The following is a 24,921-nucleotide window of genomic DNA, read 5'->3' as shown; positions in this document are numbered from 1 at the left end:
ATCAAATCAGATTGAAAACTGTCGGATTCAGGTCCCATACCCATCCCCAAATATACTCTATTTCTCCTCCACCTTCTCGCCCCCTTACTTCTTTCCCTTGCCTCTATGATAAATTTCTACATCAACATAAATAAAAAATAAAAATGCATTTTAATTTGCAATAGCATAAACATAACTAAGTTTGTACATCACAAAAACCCTAGTTGTTGTCTCTTTTTCTCTATCAATCGTGACCTTTTCTATCTTTTGATTGTGCCGACCACGACACTAATTTTTAAATTGGTTGTCAACTATCGATGTTTATCTTTTTTATATTTTTATATTTCATTTTGGATTTTTTTTTTAGTTTTTATTTTAATTTTTAATAAAAATATCTTTTGTTTAACTTCATGCTTTTCGCATCACGTATTTATCTATCTTTTTCACACGTTTTACCTATGTTCTTATGCCACGTTTTACTATGCTATTGTGAAACGTTTCATTTGTCTTATGACATGTTGTTTGTCCACCTCTTTGATATATATATATATGATTGTATACAGATTCTCAAGGGCATATCTAGGTCTAGGCCTACCTAGGTCATGACCCACACTACGCCAAGAAATGAAAAATTACTTATTCAGTTACTCATTAATTAATTAATTTTTATTTTGGTCAGATAACTATTATTTATTTTAAAACACACTTAATGTTACGTTTTGGTTATATTTTGATCACTCATCTTTAAAAAATTAGTGGTGATGTTGACATATCATCATAAGATAATACTATGTTATGATTGAAAAATTATTAAAAAATGTCATGTTAACATCATTGTTAATTTTTTTAATAGTGTGTGATCAAAATGACATAATTTTTTTAGTGTGTGACCAAAACATAAATTAAGTAATAGGTTAGTGACACAATACGAAGTTTTGAGAAGACAATAATAGTAGACACGATATAAATATATATCAATTATGGTTTCTGATCAAAATCAAATACAGATACAAAGCGTTGAAATTTTCATAATTTCTCTCTTTCAGATCACTTATTAACGACGATCTTCATGAGAATATTCTTCAAGAAACTCCTACAAAACTTGACCAGCAAAAACAAGAAGAAGAAGAAGAAGAATGTTTTGAGAAAGATAGAGAAAAAAAAAGGATGACGATCAAGAAGAAACTGCGGCACTGAAAAAAGATGATGGTGATGAAAACGACGACAAAGACGATGAAGTGGCGGCATCGAGGAAAGATGACGATGGGGATGAGAAAGATGACGACAACGGAGACGATGAAGTGGCAGCATCGAGGAAAGACGATTATGGTGATGAAAACGACAATGATGATGACAAAGACGATGAAGTGGCGGCATCTAGGAAAGATGATGATGAAGAGAAAGAAGTAGAAGAGTGTAAAACGGCAACTTCAAGTGATCATAAGATACCAATGATCTCAAGTTGCCCACCAACACCTAGGAAGAAAGCGATGATAAGCTTAAACTCCCAGCAAGAGAAAATTAACAGAGTTGTTCTTCTTTGAAACTACAAGGAGTGAAGAGGCTGTAGAGTCTTTATTTCGATCAAATTCTAATTTATTTTCTGTTGCTGCTGCGGAGCCTCTTAGCTGCAAGAGGAGATGTAGGAGTGCCTGATTTCTCATGTCATTAAATTTTGTATGTCAAATTTAATTTCTTGGAGTTGATTAATTACCCTTCTCTCTTCCCTTGCTGCTGTTGCATATTACGATCAAATATTTCTTGAATTATCTCGATCGGTGAAAAGATATGGGGGGAAACATTATAGTTTGAGGTGTCTTGTTTCATTTATTTTTCCCATTTCACTGTGAATTTTGCCACTTTCAAAGTTCCCATGGCTGCATGTAAGTTTCACTTATGTTATTGGTAATTGTGAGAATAAATAAAACTTCTTTTTAAAGTTCAACTTATGTTGTTCCATAAATGTTCAATATAGATATGTTTAGTTTTCAAAATTTTAACTATTCATAACTGTTGATAATAATATTTGAGATTGTGGCCGCAATAGATTATTCACTTCTCTTTTATTTAGGCGAAAACCCGCAATTGGTGATTTTACCATATGAGACTGGTCTTCGGATGAATCATAATTTTTTTCTTTAAATTAAAAGAGAGGAAGAAGAAGAATAAGAAGAAACATAATTTCCTTTCTCAATCTTACAAGAGAAATTTTAAATCGACCCCTAATGTTAGTGTTAGACCTAATGTCATGATACCTATTTGTGACCTAACAAGTAGAATAGATATGATCGTGCATTAAATTTGATTGACATGTTACGTGGATTTGTCAGAGGTTATATCAAAGATCGTTGTTGATCGAAGGATTCAATCATAATTTTTTTGAAGGCTTCTATTGGTGGAGTGGAAGCCGAGATATGACTCACGAAAAAGATCTAAAGAAGGAATACACTTGTCTTTCTAGTCGAGAGAATGTCATAAAATAATTTGATCCAAGATTTACTTGTGGAAGCGGTTTTTTGTATTTAATGAATATTTTTGGGCAATCATCATGATGATTTCTCTTAAATGATTTAGTGGCTTGTACACATGTGGCTCTATAATTAGCATAGTGAATAGGCGTGGTATTTCGATCGTTAGGAAGGTATTGCGTCCTCTGGCTATTTAGGGGGATTTAAGGACAAATCTTTAGTTTTTCTTTCTTTTGCATTTGATTTTCAACATGTTGCATTCTCTCTACAAAATTTTATTGTTTTCTTTTTGAAATTTCTTGTTGAAATGATGAAGAAAAACGTCGCGAAGGAAGTGAAAAGATTAGAGAAGAATGTGGATCTTTGGCGGACGATGATTTGTTCGTGTGCAAAACTGTCTGGAATGAGGCCAAAAATTAATTGTTGAGTTATGATTTACTGTGATAGAACTTCGAGTTTTAGTTTGATATTTCCTCAGGGTTGTGTTTACATGAGTGATTGTGGCTTGAGCATCGGGAGTGGTTTTATCTTCCTCTATTCGCTCCGGAGGCTAGATTTCATTCCATCTCCTGTTACATAACTCGGTGAAAGATGTAATGAATACCTACAAGGTAGCTCTGAATCAATTGGTCGGAGCTTCTTGGTAGATCCTTACTGGGTATTTTATTCCTTATCGACGGAGGAAATGGGTGCCTTAGATGATCGCATTTTAGAATATTTGTTCACGCCTTCTAAGTTTTACGTGGAGGCATGCAAAGGGCTTTGAGATTGGTGAGACTATTCTAGGTTAGGGTAGAAACCAAAAATTGGGCTTGGATCGCTCCAGATTTATTAAGGTAACTCAAAAATTTCTCTAAGGCTTTGACTTTTCTCTTTGGTCGAGCAAACTCGATCAAATGAAGAGTATTGTTGTATCACGATTATAAAGAAAATATGAGTAGTTTTCCTTGTTGAATACGGGTTGGCGAGTGGTCGTCTCGGAGGAAATTTCCATTTGAAATATCTTCATGTTTTGTCTTTGGGAAAGAATCTGTTTAAGATTAGAGATGTTTTAGTTGGGGGCATTTGTGATTGCAAGAATATGTGGCCCTACGAAAGAGGAGACGAACCCAGGGTCAGAATATTCACTTAGTGATGACCTTAGTAAGGTTGTAAAGTTTGGCGTTGACATTTTTTCCAGAGAAGAAAGCGATACAAAGGCTATTGTAGCTGAAAGTAATAAAGTGAGCAAGACTATTCCGCAAGATATTCCGAGGTCATCTACTATTCCTTCGATATATATACATGATAATATCACTAGTCATTTTAATACTTATTATTGCATTGATGTGTTATCATCGTCATCGGAGGAAGCTGAGGAACTATCAAGGCTGTTAAATGTTGCCCTTGCATGTTTTTCTCCCGGGTGGTTATTGTCGACTGAGTGGATCGTTAGATGAAGTTAGGACAAGGGGAGCTAGGTCATGTGTAGAGACATTATGGGAGGAAACCCTTTCTTAATATCTTTATCCTTCGATTAATCCTTATATAACTACTCTTCCTTTAGTGGTACATTCCAATGTTCGTTATTCATTGTTCATCGAGTAAGTGTTGTTTACTCGTTTCCTTTTTGTAAGGGTCGGAATGACTCGCTTTATTGGAGTGGAGGTGCGTTCAAGTTCTCAAACGAAACATGGGTTCTCAGCGAACTTACCGGATAGCTACTCCTCTTTTGGTGGTTGAGGCAAACCACCATGTGAAAGATGAGGGAGAAGTGACTCATCCGACTAAGAATATCAAGAGAATTCCTCTCAAGGTGCTTCTTTGGCTGAGGCTGAAGCGCAGCTTCCAATGGAGGAGATTAGTGTAAAGATAAATCCTTCGGAGACGCTCGCAATGATTCTAGTATGTGCCCATCCTTTTTACTTGTCATGCAATTATTTGAAGATATATGGTCTAATCAACTCTTTCAACTCCATAACTAAAATAAAATCGTTAGAACGTGTAATTTATCCATAACTAAGATATATGGTTTGGCCTCATATCTCTACTAGGCACCTACAGTGGACCTGGTCCACTAACATGTCTAGTCCTAAAGGACTTGAGACACAAACTTTGACTTCTAAGTCATTGGCTGGGATATTTATCTCTCTGATAAGATCACGACAAATATAGGAATAGATTGACTCCTAATCTACCAAAGTAGTAACAGGCATACCAAAATCTGTAAATATACCTGGGATGACATCAGCGAACTTACAGTCTTCCTAAGCTTTGACTGCATATTGATGAGAGGTAACCCTAGCCTCAGGACCGACTCCAGATCTAACGGTACCCTGTTAAACTATATTTTGATATAACAATTAAAGTAAAATGTTTTTGGACTTGAATTGAATTTGTTCAAAGTTTTCAAAAAATAATTCAAAGTCAATTTTACTTGGAATTGAGCATAAAATACGTTTTTGTACAAGTAGTACTGATACTGTTATTACAGTATCTATACCTCATGAACAATACCAATATTGTTCATATGGTACCGATATCAAAGGTAAGGGAAATATCGATACTCACTAGGTAGTATCGATACTACCAACAATGCTCAAATTCTAGAATACAAAAATGGTATTGATACCCAAACGGGTATCGATACTACTTTGTATAGTAGTATCAATATCATAGACATAGTATCGATACCATCAGGCCCCAACGGCTAGTAATGGCTAGTTGATTTAAATATAAATAAAGGTAGTACCGGTACTCCATTTAAGAGTACCAATACCCTCTGTTCTGGGCAGTTTTATTTTGCACAAAAATTGATCTTCAACGTCTCCAAAATACCTCCAACGGCTAGAAACGGCCACAACAATATTCCATTATATAAATACAAGTTCAAGACACTTGAAGAATGGTTAGAACACCTATCCAAGCAATCAAACACAAGAGAAGAGCTTTTCACTCTTAATTTCAATTCTCTTATAAATATTTGTGTTTTAGTGAGCTTAATTGTTTGTAAATAACTACCTTTGAGAGGACTATTTGTTTACTTCTTTTATCCTTTTGTAAAGGCGTTTTTTGTTCTATCTTAGCCAAGTAAAAAGATAGGGAGTTTGTAAAGGTTATTCTTGATCCTTGAGAAAGAAAGAATAAATTAGTGAATTTGTTAGAAAATCCTTAGGGAGGAGCTAAGGTAGTGGAGATAGACTTGGTTGATAAGTCGAACCACTATAAATCCTTGTGTTATATTTTCTCTATCTTTTGCTCTCCTTACTCCCTAAATATTTTATTGCCAATTCACCACCTTGTGTAATTTTCAGTTGTTCAATTGAGTCTCTTCGATCCTAACAATTGGTATCAGAGCATTAGAATGTTTAATCACTTTGAGAAAATCCTAGAAATCGATTCCCAACGTAACCGACAAAGATATGGCTTCAACCTCCGGTACCTATTACATTAAAGATTCACAACCAGTCAACAAACCACCCTACTTCAATAGAGCAAATTATGCCTATTGGAAGAATATGATGACGCTCTTCATTCAAGAAAATGATTTAGGAGCTTGGAACTCTATCATGAAAGGTTACAACATTCCAACCGACGAAATGGACGATTTGAGTGATAGAAAGAATAAGAAGTTCAAACTCAATGCTAAGAATATGCATATTCTCTTTTGTGTATTAGGCCCGGATGAATATGGAATAGTCTTCTCTTGTTCCAATGCCAAAGAGATATGTGATAAGCTCCAAGTCACTCATGAAGGAACCGATGAAGTGAGGGAAACCAAGATAAGTCTTCTCAATCATAGCTACGAGAATTTCAAGATGAAACCCGATGAAGACATCTAAGCTATGACAGGTAGATTTTTCGTGATTGTCAACAATTTCAAGGGATTTGAAAAAGTAATCCCTAATGAGAAGCTTATGAGGAAGATGATATACTCTCTTCCAAAGTCTTGGCAATCGAAGAAGACGATGATTATAGAAGCTAAATACCTAAAGTCTTTTACTCTCGACGAGCTAATTAGTTCTCTTCTCACTCATAAGTTGATGGTGAAAGAAGAGGAAGAAGATGAAGAGAAGCAAAACAAGAAGAAGGAGGAGGTAGGCATTGCATTCAAATTCACTAATGAGAGTTATAAAGATTCTAATAAAGAGGTGGATGAAGACGATGGTGAAGAATAAGAGATGGCCAAGCTCTTCAAAAAGTTCAAGAGATTCATGTCTTCCAAGGAAGTGAAGCATGAATCGAGCAAGAAACAGATTCCCCCGGTGTGCTTCAATTGTTAAAGAATGAGTCATCTCAAGTATGAATACCCCCTGTTAAAGAAAAAATGACCATCCAAGAAAAAACATTTGTGGTAGCTTGGAGTGATGAAGATGACTCCAATGATGAAGATGAAGTAGCCAACCTATGTCTCATGTCTATCGAAGAAGATTCAATGGTATCTTCTAACTCAAATGATTTAAATTCACATTCTTTTAACGAGTTACAAGATGCTTATAATGAGTTGTATTTGGAATTTGAGACCATGAATTCCAAATATAAGAAATTAATTTCAAAACTAAAAGTTGAAAATGATTTGGTTTTGAAAGCAAAAATTGATTTTGAAAATCAAAATGAAATTTTGAAAAATGATTTAGAGCTTTCAAAAGTCAAAATCAATGATTTAGAAAAAGAAAATTTTGATTTGAAAGTTAAGCTTGAGAGCTTAACAAAAGAAAAAGAATTAATTTATCAAAATAACTCATTATGTTTAAAAATGGCAAAATGCTCACATTGTCATTTTTATGGTCATTTGGAACATACATGTCCCATAAAGAAAAAAATGTTTTTTAAAATTAGACAAGTATGAGTTCCTAAGGGAACAAGGGGCATTGAAACTAACGTTCAAGGATCCAAAGCATTTTGGATACCAAAATCTACTTAAATGTCTCTTGTAGGTGTGTGGGAGCAATGGTGATGAAAATGAAGAAATCAAGATGCTCTAGCCACACTAAAAAAAGGAATGAGTAACCTATAAGCTTAAAAGCTTTTTAGTTTTGCATAATTGACTGTTCATTTGTTTCTTTGGCATGCATGAGTTTTGATCTTAAATGGTTATGTTTTGTTTTTCATCTCATGTATGTTAAAAAGGTGTTATAATGAACATTTTAAAGTTTTAATGATTTTTTATAATTTTTAGTTCATCATAATGAATTTTGGTCAAAATTGATTTTCAATGCAAATGATATCTCTCTAACAATTGATATTAACTTTTCAAATGTTTGATTTTACAAACTTTAAACTTTTGACCTTAATTTTAAATGGATATGCAAGTGATTTATTATAAATGATATATTTCTAACAATTGATATCCAATTTTCAAATGCATAACATTTTTGGAAGACTATATGCATATGCACTTAATTTCAACATTTGGTATTGCATAAAGTATTTTAGACTTGAATATATTGAATTTCATGTGTTACTAACATGTTTGTTACTCTTTGTTGAAATTCAATTTTGTTTAAGTGTCAAGCTTTTAAAGTCAACTTTTGTTTGGAATGCACTTTTTGAGGGGGAGCTTTTTGATTTTTCAAATGCTTTTAATGTCAAATATATCACTTACTCTCTAAAGTTATTTTAGAACTTTAAAGTTGAATTATTTTTTATATAATAAAAAAGGGGAGAAGTATGATTTGAAAAATTCAATTTCTTAATGAAAAAGGGGGAGTTGAACATTTTCATGCATTTTCCAACAGTTGATATCTTTTTCATTAAACATTTTATTAAGGGATAGTTTTGCCAAAAACAAATTTTCAAATGTTTTGTTATATCAAAAAGGGGAGATTGTTGAACTATATTTTGATATAACGATTAAGGCAAAATGTTTTTGGACTTGAATTAAATTTGTTCAAAGTTTTCAAAAATAATTCAAATCCCATTTCACTTGGAATTGAGCACAAAAACGTTTTTGTACAAGTAGTATTGATACTGTTCTTATTACAGTTCGATACCTTATGAACAGTACTGATACTGTTCATATGGTACCGATACCAAAGGTAAGGGAAGTATCGGTTCTCACTAGGTAGTATCGATACTACCAGCAAGGCTCAAATTCCAGAATGTAAAAATGGTACCGATACCAAAAGGGATATCGATACTACTTTGTATAGTAGTATCGATACCATAAACATAATATCAATACTATCAGGCCCCAACGGCTAGTAACAGCTAGTTGATTTAAATATAAACAAAGGTAGTACCGATACTTCCTTTAGGAGTACCGATACCCTTTGTTCTAGGCAGTTTTATTTAGCACGAAAATTGATCCCCAACGGCTCCAAAACACCTCCAACGGCTAGAAATGACCACAACAACATTCCAACATATAAATACAAGTTCAAGACACTTGAAGAAGGGTTAGAACAACTATTCAAGCAATCAAACACAAGAGAAGAGATTCTTTATTTCAATTCTCTTGTAAATATTTGTGTTTTAGTTAACTTAATTATTTGTAAACACCTACCTTTGATAGGTCTATTTGTTTACTTCTTTTATCCTTTTGTAAAGGGGTTTTGGTTCTATCTTAGCCAAGTAAAAAGATAGGGAGTTTGTAAAGGTTACTCTTGATCCTTGAAAAAAAAAGAACAAATCAGTGAATTTGTTAGAAAAATCCTTAGTGAGGAGCTAAGGTAGTGGAGGTAGACTTGGTTGATAAGTCGAACCACTATAAATCCTTGTGCATATTTTCTCTATCTTTTGCTCTCCTTAGTCCCTAAACATTTCATTCCCAATTCACCCCCTTTGCAATTTTCGATTGTTCAATTGAGCCTCTTCGATCCTAACATACCCCTATTATACTATCATGAAGCTAAATTGACCCCTCTTTGAAAGGATCCTTGACCCATCAGAGTTGACTGAGTCGCTTTGTTACTCTAGATTAGTGATTATACTACTGGGCTTTGTAAGCTCAATGTTCAGATGTTTTTCAGTCGCAGGTCAGTAGCTTGAGCCATTCGTGGAGCACCGTCATAATAGGGATTCTAGCATCTTCTTCAAAGTATTGTATTGTAACTTTAGTAGGTATGTGTATTCATAGAACCTTACCTATATATTTGAGTTGTAAACCACATGATGTACTATTTTGATTTTGACTATGTGTCACAGAGCTTTAGTTTATAAATATTTTTATAACAATTATCTATGTTTACTCTTGGTACCATACATTGTGTTTTGAAAATGAAAACGAATAGGATTTTCACTTCAGGGTTGTCTCGACAACCCAGTGTGACAATTTAGGCCTAATTAGGTTTAGGGTGTTACAAATCTAGTGAGAGAAACATTGAATCTAGTGGTAATAAAAACAAACCATCGTGGACTGTTCTCTAGGGCTCTAATTAGTCGTGGAGAGAATTTCTTAGAGATTTTCCATCTACAGTGCACAGATGATCTGATCATTTTTATTGGGACTTCGAAGGTCCATGTGTTAAATTTTAAAAGGGTTTTAAGAGTACTTGACCTTACTTCTGGTCTTCAATTAAATCTACAAAAGAGTAGGATCTTTGATATTAATGTTGGGGAGAACAATCTGACTTCTTGGGCTGCTTCGGTTGGGTGCTCGGTGGAGATACTTCCTTAAGAATATCTCGGACTACCTTTTGGGGATAAAAGGAACTGTAAATTGGAAGACATTGATTTAGATTAGTGTTTCTTCCCCCAAAGTTGAAGCATTTGTTCGGTTAGTTCTGCATCGTCATGTTACAGTCAAATTTGAGTTGATAAAGAGATGAGATGTTTCGAGCTCTGACTTTCATTGCCCTTTCTATCTTGAGTCTCTAGAATCGATGAATAATTTTTTCTCACTCTTCACTCGACTTGGAAAATTTGGATGCACTTTTGCTTCTTACGGAATGTTTCATTGGTTGCTCATAATGACCCTTTATGTTTCTTGTTGTCTTGAAAAGAGTTGAGACCTTACTCTTTCAAGAGTCATATTTGGGATATAGTTCCTTACGTAATTTTTTGGTCTTTATGACTGTTCAAAAATGATTTGATATTTAATGGCAAGTTTTTAGATTATATTCAACTATTTTCAATGAGATCTTCTTTTCTCTAAAAAGATATACTACATTGATTTTTTTAAAGAAAAACTTAAGAATATGAGATACCATAAAACTTAAAAAAATAACTTATTTACTAACAATCAGTTGGTCTAGTGGGATGAGACATTAAGTCCTTTAAGTAAGGTCAGAGATTCAAATCCTTACGTTTGTGAATGGAGAAAACTGGGTTGGGAGGGTCGCCCTCGTCTCTGCAGTACATAATATGGACTAGTCGGTCAATAGATCGAATATCAGTGATTAATTCAAAAAAATAACTTATTTAAATAGCATATTATACAAAACCATCAATTTAACAAAATATAATTCTAAATAGTTTCATATTTTTCGATTAAGGGTCCGTTTGTTTAACGTAAAACGTTTTCCGGAAAATGTTTTCCTCATTTTTCAGTGTTTGGTTTAAGGAAAATTTGTTGGTAAACATAAAACATTTTCCCGATCAACAAAATTTCTTTTGTGTTTTCTGAAAAATGACTTACGGACTTATTTTCCGTAAGTCATTTTCCGAACTTTTCGCTTCAAAGAATAAATACTCAAATAATTTTATTTTATGAATTTAATATTAATAAAATATTTTAATATCATTTTAATCAAAAATATTAATTATTAAAATATTTAAAATATATTTATTAATATTTCTAATAATATAATATAATATTTTTAATATTAGAATAAAATAATCAATTATATTATAATAATATAATATATTATATTTTAATTTTAATAATATATAATAAAATTTATATTATTTATTAATTTCATAGAAATAATATTATTAAATTATTAATAATGAAAAATATTATTTATATATTTAATATTAATATAATAATATTTTAATAAAGATATTTAGAATATACTAATTAATATTTTTAAAATATAATATAACACTATTACTTTAATAAATAATTAATATAATTTATAATATTTTTATTTCAATAAAATATAAAAATATTAATATTTTTATTAATAAAATTATAAATAAAATATTTTAATAATAAATAAATTATTTTAATATTTTAAAAATAATAATATTAAGTTTTATGATAAATAATATTATTTATTGTATTTAATATTTATAATAAATAATTTTTAAAAAAATCATCAACTAGTGAGAAAATGGTTTAAACATCTTTCAAATATTATAAAACGTTTTTCAAAAATATATATAAAAAATATTTTTCGAAAAACATTTTTAATGAAACAAACCGACGCTAAATAGTATAACTTTATATTTAAATAAAATAAATATAATATAATATAATTTTTAAACTAATTTTATATTACATAAACGAAAATGTGGGACAAGGTGAAGTTAAAGCGGATGCAAGACTCCAGTCAAAATTAAAGAAGGAAGATTGAAATCCACCGCCAAGTTGCAGACACTCCATTTTAAGCTCACGTGAAAGCCTAGAGCTCCACCACAACACAACAAAAAAGCACCAATCTTTTCTGCACAACTTCACCGGTCACCCTCAACCTAAAAAACCCCCCACTTTCCTTTCCATATAACACTACTATTTTTTTTTCTTGTATACTTTCTTATCTTTGGCTTTTACCTACAACATTTCTCTTCAAAAAATGACAACCCATCTTTCCCATCTTTTCAAGCCTTGTTTAACCCTCCTTTTTCTGTCCTTGTTTCAATCCCGAACAACTTTCTCAGCTCTGATAATAAGCTTGAGGAACCACCATAGCCACCCCCAACATAGATCCCCAAGACCAATGTTCCAAACCAACCAAACCACTTGTGCATTGTTTACAGGGACGTGGGTCCGTGATGATTCTTACCCATTGTACCAATACTCAAGCTGTCCAGCCATAGATCCACAATTCAACTGTCAACTATCTGGGAGACCTGATTCTGATTACCTTAAGTATCGATGGCAGCCCCTCAATTGTCAGCTCCCAAGGTATTCGAATACTACTTCCTTGTTGAACAGTTTTGGGTGATGATTTTTGTGTTTGTATGTTTATGACAGGTTCGATGGGGCTGCTTTTTTGTCGAAGATGAGGGGGAAGAATGTGATGTTCGTTGGGGATTCGCTGGGAAGAAATCAATGGGAGTCTTTGATTTGTATGATTTTGGCTGGGGATCCACAAACCCAGACTCAGATGAACAGAGCAATGCCTCTTTCCACTTTCAAGTTCCTGGTCAGTCTTATCAAACCTTCTTTCTTCTTTTTTCCATTTCCTTAGCTCTTGAAACCCTAGTTTTAGTAAATGGAAGAAGAAAATTTTAAATTTATCTTTACTTTTGAACTATTGCAAAAACTTAAACAGTATTTATACTTGTGCCACTATCTAAAATATATGGTCCAAATTTCTTTTGAAAATGTCCATTGAAATATCTGAATCCAGCTTCCTTTGCAAATAGTGTTGAAGCTTTTTTCATGGCCAAAAAGTCGCTTCGACCACGTCCTTATAACAGTTGTCTGAGGGACCCAAACTGAGAATTATTTTGCAAAATAGCATGCCAACTAAAAGCCACTACTCACTGGCTACTGTGCTTTTACCCCAACTTAAATTTGTACTATTTTTCTATCCTACAAGGTAAATTTTGTCTAACTGATGAATGCAGGAATATGGTATAACCATGTCGTATTTTCGAGCTCCGTATTTGGTAGACATTGATGTGGTGCAAGGGAAGAAAATCGTAAAGTTGGACGACATAGCTGGAAATGGAAATGCCTGGCGAATGGCCGACGTCCTGGTGTTTAACACAGGCCATTGGTGGACTCATGAAGGGTCTCTCCAAGGGTAGGCTAGCACTTTGTTTTGTGTTGGTGAAAAGTTCTCAAATGGGGTTTTGTTCTTGCTTAACTAGAATGGTTTGGGATAAAACTTGGCAGGTGGGATATGATTCAATCGGGAGGTAAATACTACCAGGACGTGGATCGTTTGGTTGCTATGGAGAAAGGGCTAAGAACATGGGCCAATTGGGTTGACACCAATGTCGACATATCTCGAACCAGGGTCTTTTTTCAGGCCATTTCCCCCGATCACTATGAGTAAGTCTCTCTCTCAAATAACCGTGTCGACTATGGCATCGGATTCAAAATAAGACAGGGTAGGCCTAGGGAAATTCACAGAAACTGCTATAATCATACAGGCAAACATAGCAAACGAAATCATGCAAATTGTAGACATCTTAGCTTAACCGTTTCAGTTAAGGGTGTTCACAATAAAATCGTAATTGTTAATCGGTGTAACCGTAACATTTTACAGGTTAATAATCGAACCATTAAGATTAGAAGGTTTCTGTTAATCAAACCGCTAAAAGTGTCGGTTAACAATTACGGTTATGAATTTTGATAAATGATTAACCGATAATAAATTATAAATTATAATTAATTATATATATTTTTTGAGAGAATAAAATTAGAAATATAATCAAAATGGTTCTTCCCTATTATTTTAGTTATCATATTTATTTATATTGCAGCACATTAAATCAAACATAGATGAAATAAATATCTTATTTAAACTTGATCTTAGTATGTTCATTAGCAAATATGCACGCAAGATTTTAAATTGAATACAAAAAACGAATATACTACCTAATATATCTGTTTCTATAAAAATAAAATATAAATAAATAAAATTATTTATGTACAAATAATTTTAAATTGAATACGCAAAATTATTTATATTTTATTTTTATAGAAACAGATATATTAGGTGGTATGTACAAATAAATAATATTTTTGTAAATATATATGTTTATATCATGGTAAATTTTATAAAACTTTGAAATTTTTATGTTGTGTTGTCTTAGAAAAAAAATTGTAACAGGTTAATATGTAACTGAACTGTTAATAACGGTTAACGATTAGGATACGGTTAGCAAAATTTGGTAACCTTTATAACGGTTGACTAATCATTTAGGCTAAACAGTACGGTTAACCGACCATGAACACCCCTAGTTCCAGTTGAGGAAAGTTCCTTAATCCTTTTCAATTTCTTCATTGACAAATAAGATGTGCATGAATGACCGTATTGTTCTGTTTTGATAATCTGATGATTTCGTTTGGTTAACTTCATTGACAGTCCAAGTGAATGGAGTGCCGGGGCAATGGCGATGACCACGAGAAACTGTTATGGAGAAACGACCCCCTATGGAAGTAACTAGATACACGGGCGCATATGCAGATCAGACAAGAGTGTTGGATGAAGTCATTAGGGAGATGCACGTGCCTGTATATTTGTTGGACATAACAATGCTCTCTGAGCTTAGGAAAGATGGGCACCCTTCGATTTACAGCGGCGATATAAGCCCTTCTCAGAGGTCTAACCCGGCAAAGTCGTCTGATTGTAGCCATTGGTGCCTCCCTGGGTTACCTGATACTTGGAATGAACTATTTTATACTGTATTATTCTACTAGATTCACTTCATTTATAGTTATATGATTACTATTAAATTTTGATTATAGGTCAGCGTAACCCAGCTATCGAATACTTGTTACTAAGATTTATCTAATACCATCTCCCTTTTCACTTGGTTTAAATTAATAAAATCATTTTACCAAAGGAAAACTAACACATGTTTCACTTGACGTTTTAAAGTGCTATAAATGTTTATTATTACTAAAATATATGAACCATATCATATTTGATTAACAAATGTATTCCTTCAATCTTTATGCTTATATTTTAATAAGATTTTCTATTAACAGAATGTAAACACAGTCGCATACCTTGGAGATTTGATTAGAACAAGGTATTAACACTTTCAAGTAAACATAGAGATTTTTTTCTATATAATCATTGGTATACCTTTCGACAATGGAATTCACTTCTAAATTGTTGAAAAACGAGATATTAGTATTGATTAAAAAATATTAAATAAAATAATTAAACAAAATGATAATTGTGGCAAATTCGTTTTGATGTGTGTAATCGTTAAAATAGACGAATATTGACCTCCCGAAATTAGCATGACTCTCCAAATTTTGTACACCCGAAAAATGGAGTGTACTCTAGTGGTATTGCTCTTCTCTCCACTCAAAATAATACTCATGAATGGTTTATAAAAGCCAAAAAGAGTTTTTCTAAAGCAAATATTTTCTTAGGATATTAGAGAAATTTCTCTTGAAGAGCATATGAAATGGAAAAATGAACTTTCATTTAAGGGTTAAAATGGTAAAAGATCTAAATAACAATTACAAAATAATTAAGGGTCTCTTTGGTTTTAAAAAGATTTTCTATTTTTGTTTTAGAAAATAATTTTCATTTTCCATTTTTTGAAAATTAGAAAACATGTTTGGTTAATATAAATGAAAACTTGAATTCATAACTAAAATACTAAAATTATATTTGATATCTAATTTTTTTTAAAATAGAAATAAAAAGAATAGTTATTAAATAATTAAATTAGATTATAACTATTAAAAATCATTACATAAATTTAATATATAAGTTATACAAATATAAAACAATAAAGTTGAAAAAGAAATTCCATAACACAAAATTATTTAATTTATAATAAAAATATAATATTAATGTATATTAGATATTAATTAAAATTTAAAAATACACAAAAATATTGCTATAAGTAATAACACACAAAAGTATCATTAACATACATAGCACTACCGTCAAGACAAAGCTTGCCTTCAATACTACAAATGCCCTTGCGACGCAAGCACCGCCATAAGCACAAAATCCATATCATCAAGCTGCCTAAATGCAAGACTAATTAGAAGAGAGGAATACCATCTAACAGCAAAAGACGGAAATTTACACTGTCAAATCATGCTACTCAACGGAGGTGTAAAGTCTTCGGGGATCATACCTACATTGGAGCCTTTACGTGTATTTTCGGTGAAGCCGGTAACGGTTGCTCCTTTATCGATTGTGTTCGTTCACATGCCAGGCGATATTGTCCCTGCTTGAAAGGTTCAGCCGTAGAGCCAACTAAAATTGGCTGCTTTTAGGACTCTCTTACATCTCGTTTCTTTTTCCTACGCAGCTCTATAATTACTCCACGCAGTCTCAGTTGATTGGCTTTGCATGCTGTTCTTTTATCCATTTCCATTTACTAAATCAAATTCGTTGTAATATTTTTCACCTGCAGACGCGTCATTTACAAGATAGCGTAGAGAGGGTGAGGTGAGGGAAAAAATTTAAAATGTTGCTGCCCATGATCTAACTGGGGACCTTGAGTGTGCAAGACTGACGTGACCACAGCAACTTCTTGTTCTTCCTTTCTTTGTTTTGTTTACATAAATCAAGTACATGGCCATAATGGTCACTAACCCACAACTCAGTTTCATTGTCGAACATTTTATAGTGTATTTTGCTTCATCCAGTTCCATTTAAACATTTGGAAACTGTCAACGCCTCATATCTATAATCTTCCATCTATGCATTTATTAGTAAAATTTAAGTCATGACTCATTCACACCTATGGAAGTAAATGAATAAAGGGGAACTAAAACTCTTCACCAAAACACATATACATATATTAACTGGAACGTACATGTGATTTTATGTCAGTGAAGGTGAACATGTAAAATTTTAGAATGACGAACTTATAAAATTTTAAGGGATAAAAATATATTATCAATCGAAAACGTCTAATTCAATCTAACACATTGTCATTATTTGGTGAGATGAACTAAACATAGGTAATGGGTTTGGTTTTAGTATTGAGGACTCAAACCCAAGATTATGGTAATTTGAGTGATTAGAAAGATATTACAACTTACAAGGTTTGTTGAGAGTTGTTAATAATGGGAGAATAGCCGGTAATTACCAGAACCACACCCAAGCTTTAGTCATTATTGGCTTATTAGTTTTGGTTCAAAAAATAAATAGGGTAGACTATACATTTAGTAACTAAGTAACATTTTTGTTATGTTTTAGTCACCCAACTATTTTTTATTTAGAAATCATTTAACGTTACATTTTTATTTCATTTTGGTAACTCACTGTTAAAAATTAACATTGATTCAGACGTATCACCACAAGATAATATCACGTCATCATTGATTTTTTTTTAAATGACACATCATCAATTCTGTTACTCTTTCAACGGCGGGTGATTAAAATGAAATCAAAATATAACATTAGGTATGATTTTAAATGGGTGACAAAAATGGAAGAAAAGTGATAATTGGGCACTAAATATGTGCTTTACCCAAATATATATTATTCGCATGTTACCAACACCTTGAAGTCTTTTGGCCATTTCAACACAGAAGCAATGCAAATCTCAAAGCTGTGAAATTGGAGAGCACCTACAGACGTAACATTTTATATTAAAGGAGTAAATTTTAATTTTTAGAATTTTAGGGTGGTAAATTTAAACCTACAAAATTTTAGGAGAAAGGAAACATATTTTTAATAAACAAAATACATAGAAATTTTTTAAAAATCTAAAGTAATTTTAAATTTTTAAGGTGGTGAATGTTCTCATCTACCCCTCGATCCCTCTAACATATCACGAACGGTCCACGTTAATATCCAAACCTAATTCCTTTTATTTCTTTGTCTTTGGTTCGATTGTGATGGTAAAAGTGATACTATCTTATAATATAAGAACATTACCAAGTTTTAGTAATTACAAATTTGAGATGATGTTGCCAACCATCTCGATTTTGAATTCATGTCACGAAGTATTGTGTACACGTTGTTTCAAGTTCCATTCAAGAATTGGTTTAGTAGTTATTTAGTTTTGAGAACGTGATGGGTGTAAAAAGAATCCCAACTTATTTATTCAACCATCTCAATTTTAAAGTCAAGTAAATGGTAAAATAAAAATTGTGTCCTCTTTAGAGGTCTCGAGTTCGAACAGTTATGTCTGTAATATGTGTTATCAATAAGACTAAAATATTTTTAAACAAATACTACCTTATAACTATCTCGTACTATTAAAAAACTTACCCCTATGTGAGACTTAGTAGACAATTTTGGAATGGATATTTTAATAAATAAAGAGAGTAAAAATTTAGATTAAAAGGAGTGCTATAAGCACGTCGTATATAGAATAATAAAGATGAGAATATTGGGAGGTTAGAACTTAGAAGACAAGGCAAGTACATGTGCAAATGTCAATGATCAACTTTAATTGTATTTGGACATCTCACGCAAGTGCCTTCCCTTCCCGCATGCTTTGGCCTTTGCCTTTACTAATATTCACCCAACGTGCACTTATCAAACTCCATTACCCCCCCCCCCTTAACCATCCCCATGCCAAACTAATTTTCCTCCATCAATTCTAATCCTCATCTTCTTTTAATTTAAACATAGTTGATGATGTAAACGTATTGAGTGACATCGATAGTTAAAGGAAATATTATTCTTTTTGAGGTTCAGATTCGAGCACGACGTCTACAAGAGTGTTTAAACGTGCATTGTCAAATGGTCGAAAGTCTTTCAAACATATATTACATTGTAATCATTCCAGACTAATAAAAAAATTCATGATGTGAATTCTTAGAATTTAACCAATAATAGAATTAGAGGCGATCGGTAAGGACAAACGTAAAATTTTATACCAGGGTTAAGTTATAAAGTTTTAAGAGATACAACTAAATTATTAATAAAATATTTAAAATATATATAAAATTTTAAATTCTTAGGAGAAGGATTGTTTCATTAGCTGGATGGATAATAATGCCAAGTATTAGTTAGTGTTAAGTGGTGTTTTGGCATTGAATTTAAGTGACTTAAAAAGTAAGGGATGGTATAGTTGGTTAATTAGGAATAACCAATAGCAGGATTAAAGCTGACCCAAAATATACATCTTTAAAAGTTAAATTATTATTTTTATATCCAAATAAAAATTATGAAACGTAGAGATACAGATGGGTCGGACAGTTTCCAACTCACCTTTGCTATCCATTTATTCTCTGTGGTGTTGATGCCCCCAAACCTTGGATAATCACTTACATCGGATCTTATACTAATTTTAATATATTCCTCTTTAAAATTGTAAAATATTTTTGGATAAATCAGTCACTAACTGTTCTCATGGTTTTATTTTGGTCACTCAATTACTTTTTTAACAAAATGACACCCACCGTTAGTTTTGATCACTTGTAGTTAGAAAATCGACGACAATATTGATGTGTCAGTGTAAAGTAATTTCATTTTATTATTGAAAAAATTAAAATATTACCACATCAAAAGTTCTATTTTTATTTACCAAAAAAATGAAATTAAAACGTAATATTTTGAGAAAAAATAGTTTGTTGATCAAAACAGAACCACATAAATATTTGATGACTAAATTTGTAGTTTACCCACTATTTTTTTAAAAAATGAAATAAAAGATGCACCCATCACTCGCTTTTCGTGAATGAAAGGCAACCATGAACACTAACCACTTACCCAAAGTATTCAACTTCAACAAGTTGATCATCAAATTTCACAACTCTAACAAAACAAAACAAAATTGCATAAAGAATTCAAAGAATAATAATAAACTGTAAATAATATCGAACTGAAACCATATACTAATCATAATTCACATTGATCGGTCCATCTACTTTCTGTTTTTTTTTTTTTTTTGGTTTCAGTAATGGCAATCTACCAAAGCTGGTGCGGTGAAAACAATAGCTTGTTGTGGTGCTCCGAATTGGAGCTTCGATTCCCTTAAATCATCTTCTGGTGCAGGCAGATTAAGATCCAAAGATAGAATATTTCTGGGTTTATTTTCATCTCCATCGCCGGTGGCAGCCGCCGCCGCCCTGTGCCGTCGCATGTGACCGCCGAGGGCTTGTCCCGACGAGAACTCCGAGCCACAGATTGAACACTCGTGAATCTTGTTACTCTTGTTCATTTGTAAAGCAAGAACTGGAGTTTTCAAGACCGGTTCTTGATCGACGTGATGGTGATCTTTATCTTCTCCGACGGTGGAAGCGCCGCCCTTGGGCTTCTTGTGGCTTGCCTTATGCCCTCCCAGTGCTTGGAACGAAGGGAAAGATCGGTTGCAAGTTTTACACTCGTAAACAAAAAGCCCACCCTTGTTCATCGTCGTCGTAATCTCAGACAACTTCCGGTTACCCATTTTTCGAACCTTGAATTTCCCTTCTTCAATTCTCTTGGGACCATCACTTTGCGCCAACATGATTAAACAATTCGCCATATCTTCTTCCTCCTCGGTGCTCTCATAAATCTCACCGGACGTAGTGGTCGTAAAGGAAATTGAGTTATACTCCTCCACCACTCCACCTCTAACTCCGCCAATAGAAGAACTTGACGAGCTCGACACACCCGCACCCAGAGGGGACGAGGGCCTTTGGCGCTTCGTACGTTTGCCTTTCATGGTCAAAGCTTGACGATGATCAATAGATCCCACAAATTCATGTTGATGAACTTCCATATCCAACACACCTAAATCTCCACCAAAGCCAAGAAGAGTAAAAAAAATGAAGAAAAAAATGTGAGCAAGTGACCAAACAAAGGAGATGAGTAAGAGAAGAAGGAAGCAAAGATAGAGAGAGCAAGGGGGAGTCCTTATATAGCGAAGGATAAGGGTCTATATTATTATATTAGTGAAATACTTTGTACATTGCTATATATGCCCACTATTCTTTAGGAATGTTCATAGACACCTAATCGTATCATTTAACTTAAACGGTTGGTTAACCGTTATAACGGTTATAAGATTTTTCTAATCGCAATCTAACCGTTAAGAAATGATTAACAACTAACGGTTAACCATTATTAACAGTTCAATTACAGGTTAACTTACGATTAACTTATGACAATTATTTATCGATTTTTTTCATAATACTTACACCGATGTAAGTAAATAAAATAAAAAAATGTAGCACTTAATGTATATTTACATTGGTGTAATTATGTACATCTCCAAATATCTTAGTATCTAATAATAAACACATAATTATATTGGTGTAAGAATATTTCTATATATTCAAAGAGATAAAAATTAAAAATGATATATATATTAAATTATTTGTATACAAATTTTATTAAATATATATAAATTATAAATGATAGAAATTATGTTAAGTTATTTGTGTAAAAATATAATAAATTAGAAATTTAATTATAAATTTAATTTCTTAACGGTTAACCGTTTATCAAAACTTGTAACTGTAATCTTAACTGTTAACCATCATTTTTAGTGATTCTGTTAACCGAAACCGTTTAATATTAACAGTTTGATTAATTAACCTGTTAAATGTAACATATACATTGATTAACAGTTATGGTTAATAGTTCCAGGTTTTTTCGAACACCCCTACTATTCTTCTTCTTCCTTTTTGATTTCCAACTTTCCTAGGTATTACTATTACTAAAAACAAGGCCCATGGTAAAAATAAAACTATAATGTTAAATTATTGGAGATTTTTTGTTTAAATAGTTGTGTCTACATGATATATTCATAAAATTTTGAACATATAATACATTGTAATTAAAAAAATTAATTTTATTGTAAATCTATAATAATAAATAAATATAATAAATTCCTAACAAAAATATACATTTAATTTTGAGATAAAATTCAAAAAATTATTTAAAAGGTCAAAAATAAATAATTTTTTATCAATTTACAAATAATAAATAATTTATTTAAGTGATGTTTAGAGCCAAAGAGTTAGGTTCTAAACATTTTAAATATGTTATTTAAGAGTGTATTTGGAAAGTTATCTACTAGATGGATTTGGTTATAATTGTTTACAACTATATATAAAATATATTTGAATAATTATTGCAATTAATGAGTTCACTTGATTGAGTGTGATTGGAGCACTTCAATTATACTATGGAATTTTTATAGGAAAGTTCAGAGCATAATGACCCAATTTTTAGGGTAAATTATCAAGATGATCACTTTCGTTTTATAAGTGGTTATTCTTTGTTATTAAATTTACAACCATAATATTTATGGTTACTTACATTATCGATTTATAATGTTTTAGAATGTAACATTAAATATTGTTAATTTGATGATGTTATATACTAGTAAAAGGGATTAATTTTCAATTTAATCTTTATTCTTTAAATAAAATACTTATTTATTTTGAATTTAGATAAAATATTAATTTAATTTTGAATATAATCAAAGTTTCTCATTATCGGTTGGTTGTTATCGACCGGTCATTATCGACGGGCGTTGAACTCTGAAACCTCCTATTGAAACTCCACAAATCTTTCCGAAATCTCCCCTAGGTTTTCTGTATTTTGTTTTTGGCTAATTACACTTAATTAACTTTTGGTGTCTAAATAATTGTTGGTTAAAATAGGTGTCTATTGTTTTCTTCGATACACTTTTAAGTGTCTACCGTTATATTTTTTTTATTTTTTTTATTTTTTTAATAATAAAAAATATTTTTTAGAAAAAGAAATAAAATCAAACCCCCTGTGTCGTCCTTCTCCCTCCCATCCCCCAACTCCGACGACGATGAAGGGTCACCACCGGCTGGATTTTGTTCAGGGCAGAGCGAGGAACTCAATGGTGGTGGTTGTTTAATGTACGACCAGCTGTAGCCATAAGAATTGCTGAAAAATAACGAATGAAAACTTAGAAAATTGGTGACCCTTCTGGAGCTTTTCACGACGATCGGCATAATTCGACGGTAATCAGTCGACAGTGAAATTTTGAGATTGTTTTGGTTTTTCAAACTATAATATTAAATCTTTTTAAATAATTTTTTTGAAATTTTATATATGTGACATATGTCAAATAACGGTCAAATTTAATGGTTATGCACAAAAAATGTAACGTTGACGTCAATTTTTGTTTAGAGGTTTCGATGAATAGAAGTGAATCAACTAGAACCTGATAGTTTGGGTTCATAAGAAACCCTAAAGCCAAAGTCGCTAGAGACAAGTAGTAGTAGAAGAAGAAGACAAGCAGAGAGAGTCTTATTGATACCTTTCACCTAGAAATTAAGACTCCTTCTGAAGGTGAACCAAATAATAGATCGACAGCGTTGAGAAGAAATTGTAGTAACATAACTTAGAAAAAGAAACAAAAAAGATCTCAATCGATATCTAAACAAAAGTTAGGCTAAACAAATTAAGCCATCACAAGTGAATTAGAAATTTTAAGATTCAATAATCATCGATGATAACAATTAACGAAAGTCAATAGTTACCGATGATAATGGTGAGAGACGACTGATGACAAAGGACTTTAGTTAAATTTAAAGGTTAAATTGATTTTTTATCTATATTTTAAGATTAAATTGATATAGTATCCAAAATTAAAAAGTCAAATTAATATTTTATTTAAAATTTAAGAATCAAATTGACAATTTATCTTCAATTAAAAGATCAAATTGATATTTTACCTATAATTTAAGGAACATAATAAAAAAATACATTTTACATCATATAAGAAAATTAACAAAAAAAAGTTAACAACATAATAAAATATCAAAAAAAAAATTAAGGGCAATTAACAGTGCGGTGTCTATTTTGAACAAAACCCAGAGTTTAGTGTTGATTATATCGTAGTGATAAATTTTTTGAGTTGTCACTTATCGTCACTAATAACTCCGTCACTATTATATTAGTGACGATTTATTGAATTTTGTCACAATTACTTATATTTTTTGTGACTGCATTTTTTGACAAAGTTACTTATGTTTTTTGTGACTATATTTTTTGACACAAAAAGATTAATAAAAGTGACAAAAATTTAGACACTAATATTATCCTTATTAGTGATGAATATTTTATCACAATTACATAATTAAATTGATTAACTAAAATATTTATTATTAAATTAATTATAGTAGATATAATTCTAATTTTTAGTTGTATTCATCTTCTTTAGGAACTTGCATTACAGTCATTGTGTAACCACTAGTATCTGATTAATCGAATCAAGTGCTACATAGGCGAAATACTACATAGGCGAGAGTGACCCCCAATCCAATTTGATTAAAGGATCTATTGTCTCATCCTATTAGGCCAACTGGTTGTTGATTCCACATGTTATTCTTTAATAAATTAATATAATACATTGCTTTCAAGAAGATCGAACTTGGGACCTCCATGTTAAAAGTGCAAAGCTTAACCACTATGGTAAGAAAGAACTATTTGTCTTTGACAAAAAATAATATTTAGGTTAAACAATTTTTGAATGAATTTTATGAAAATATATTAATTGTCATTATAATAATTAAATTAAATTTTCTAGAATTTCTCATATAAAATATATTTGTGGAAGAAAATATAAAAATTAATTAGATCGATTTTTAAATATAAAATATTAATATTTAAAATTAAAATAGTAACAAGTGTCCTTAAATTATATTTAATAAAATAAAATAATAATATTTCACAATGTATTGACCCCTTGTGACAGAAGTCCTAAATTAAAAAAAAATACTAATAATTAATTGATGTTAACCAAATTCATATATATGTCAATAAAGATAATAAATTAAATATAAAAACTAGTCAATTTTTTT

The 24,921-nt window shown here is 31.6% G+C and overlaps 3 protein-coding genes across 3 annotated transcripts; 2 read left to right on the top strand and 1 right to left on the bottom strand.

The window, feature by feature from the left end:
- Positions 1–959: 959 nt before the first annotated feature.
- Positions 960–1,523, top strand: LOC120145650 (phosphopantothenoylcysteine decarboxylase subunit VHS3-like). Its single transcript, XM_039159440.1, has 2 exons — positions 960–995; positions 1,146–1,523. The coding sequence occupies exons 1-2, from the start codon at positions 960–962 to the stop codon at positions 1,521–1,523; spliced, it is 414 nt and encodes a 137-aa protein (XP_039015371.1).
- A 10,520-nt stretch (positions 1,524–12,043) lies between these two features.
- Positions 12,044–14,949, top strand: LOC120145167 (protein PMR5-like). Its single transcript, XM_039159057.1, is given in 6 exon segments — positions 12,044–12,435; positions 12,505–12,676; positions 13,104–13,282; positions 13,375–13,533; positions 14,573–14,636; positions 14,638–14,949. Coding segments are annotated over 6 exon segments (1,176 nt in total). The 5' UTR covers positions 12,044–12,103; the 3' UTR covers positions 14,908–14,949.
- Positions 14,950–19,956: 5,007 nt separating this feature from the next.
- Positions 19,957–20,957, bottom strand: LOC120145168 (zinc finger protein ZAT5-like). Its single transcript, XM_039159059.1, has one exon. The coding sequence runs from the start codon at positions 20,850–20,852 to the stop codon at positions 20,043–20,045; it is 810 nt and encodes a 269-aa protein (XP_039014990.1). The 5' UTR covers positions 20,853–20,957; the 3' UTR covers positions 19,957–20,042.
- Positions 20,958–24,921: the final 3,964 nt, after the last annotated feature.

Source organism: Hibiscus syriacus, unplaced genomic scaffold (genome assembly GCF_006381635.1).
Source record: "Hibiscus syriacus cultivar Baekdansim isolate YM2019G1 unplaced genomic scaffold, ASM638163v2 tig00110893_pilon, whole genome shotgun sequence".
Classification (NCBI taxonomy): domain Eukaryota; kingdom Viridiplantae; phylum Streptophyta; class Magnoliopsida; order Malvales; family Malvaceae; genus Hibiscus; species Hibiscus syriacus.
This window is presented reverse-complemented; position numbering and strand designations above follow the sequence as displayed.

Excerpts from the sequence above, each read along its gene's own strand:
- LOC120145650 (XM_039159440.1), top strand. The coding sequence starts at position 960 with ATGGTTTCTGATCAAAATCAAATACAGATACAAAGC. Across the intron at positions 996-1,145 it reads ATCAAATACAGATACAAAGC|GATGACGATCAAGAAGAAAC; the intron begins GTTGAAATTTTC and ends AGAAAAAAAAAG.
- LOC120145168 (XM_039159059.1), bottom strand. The coding sequence starts at position 20,852 with ATGGAAGTTCATCAACATGAATTTGTGGGATCTATTGATCATCGTCAA.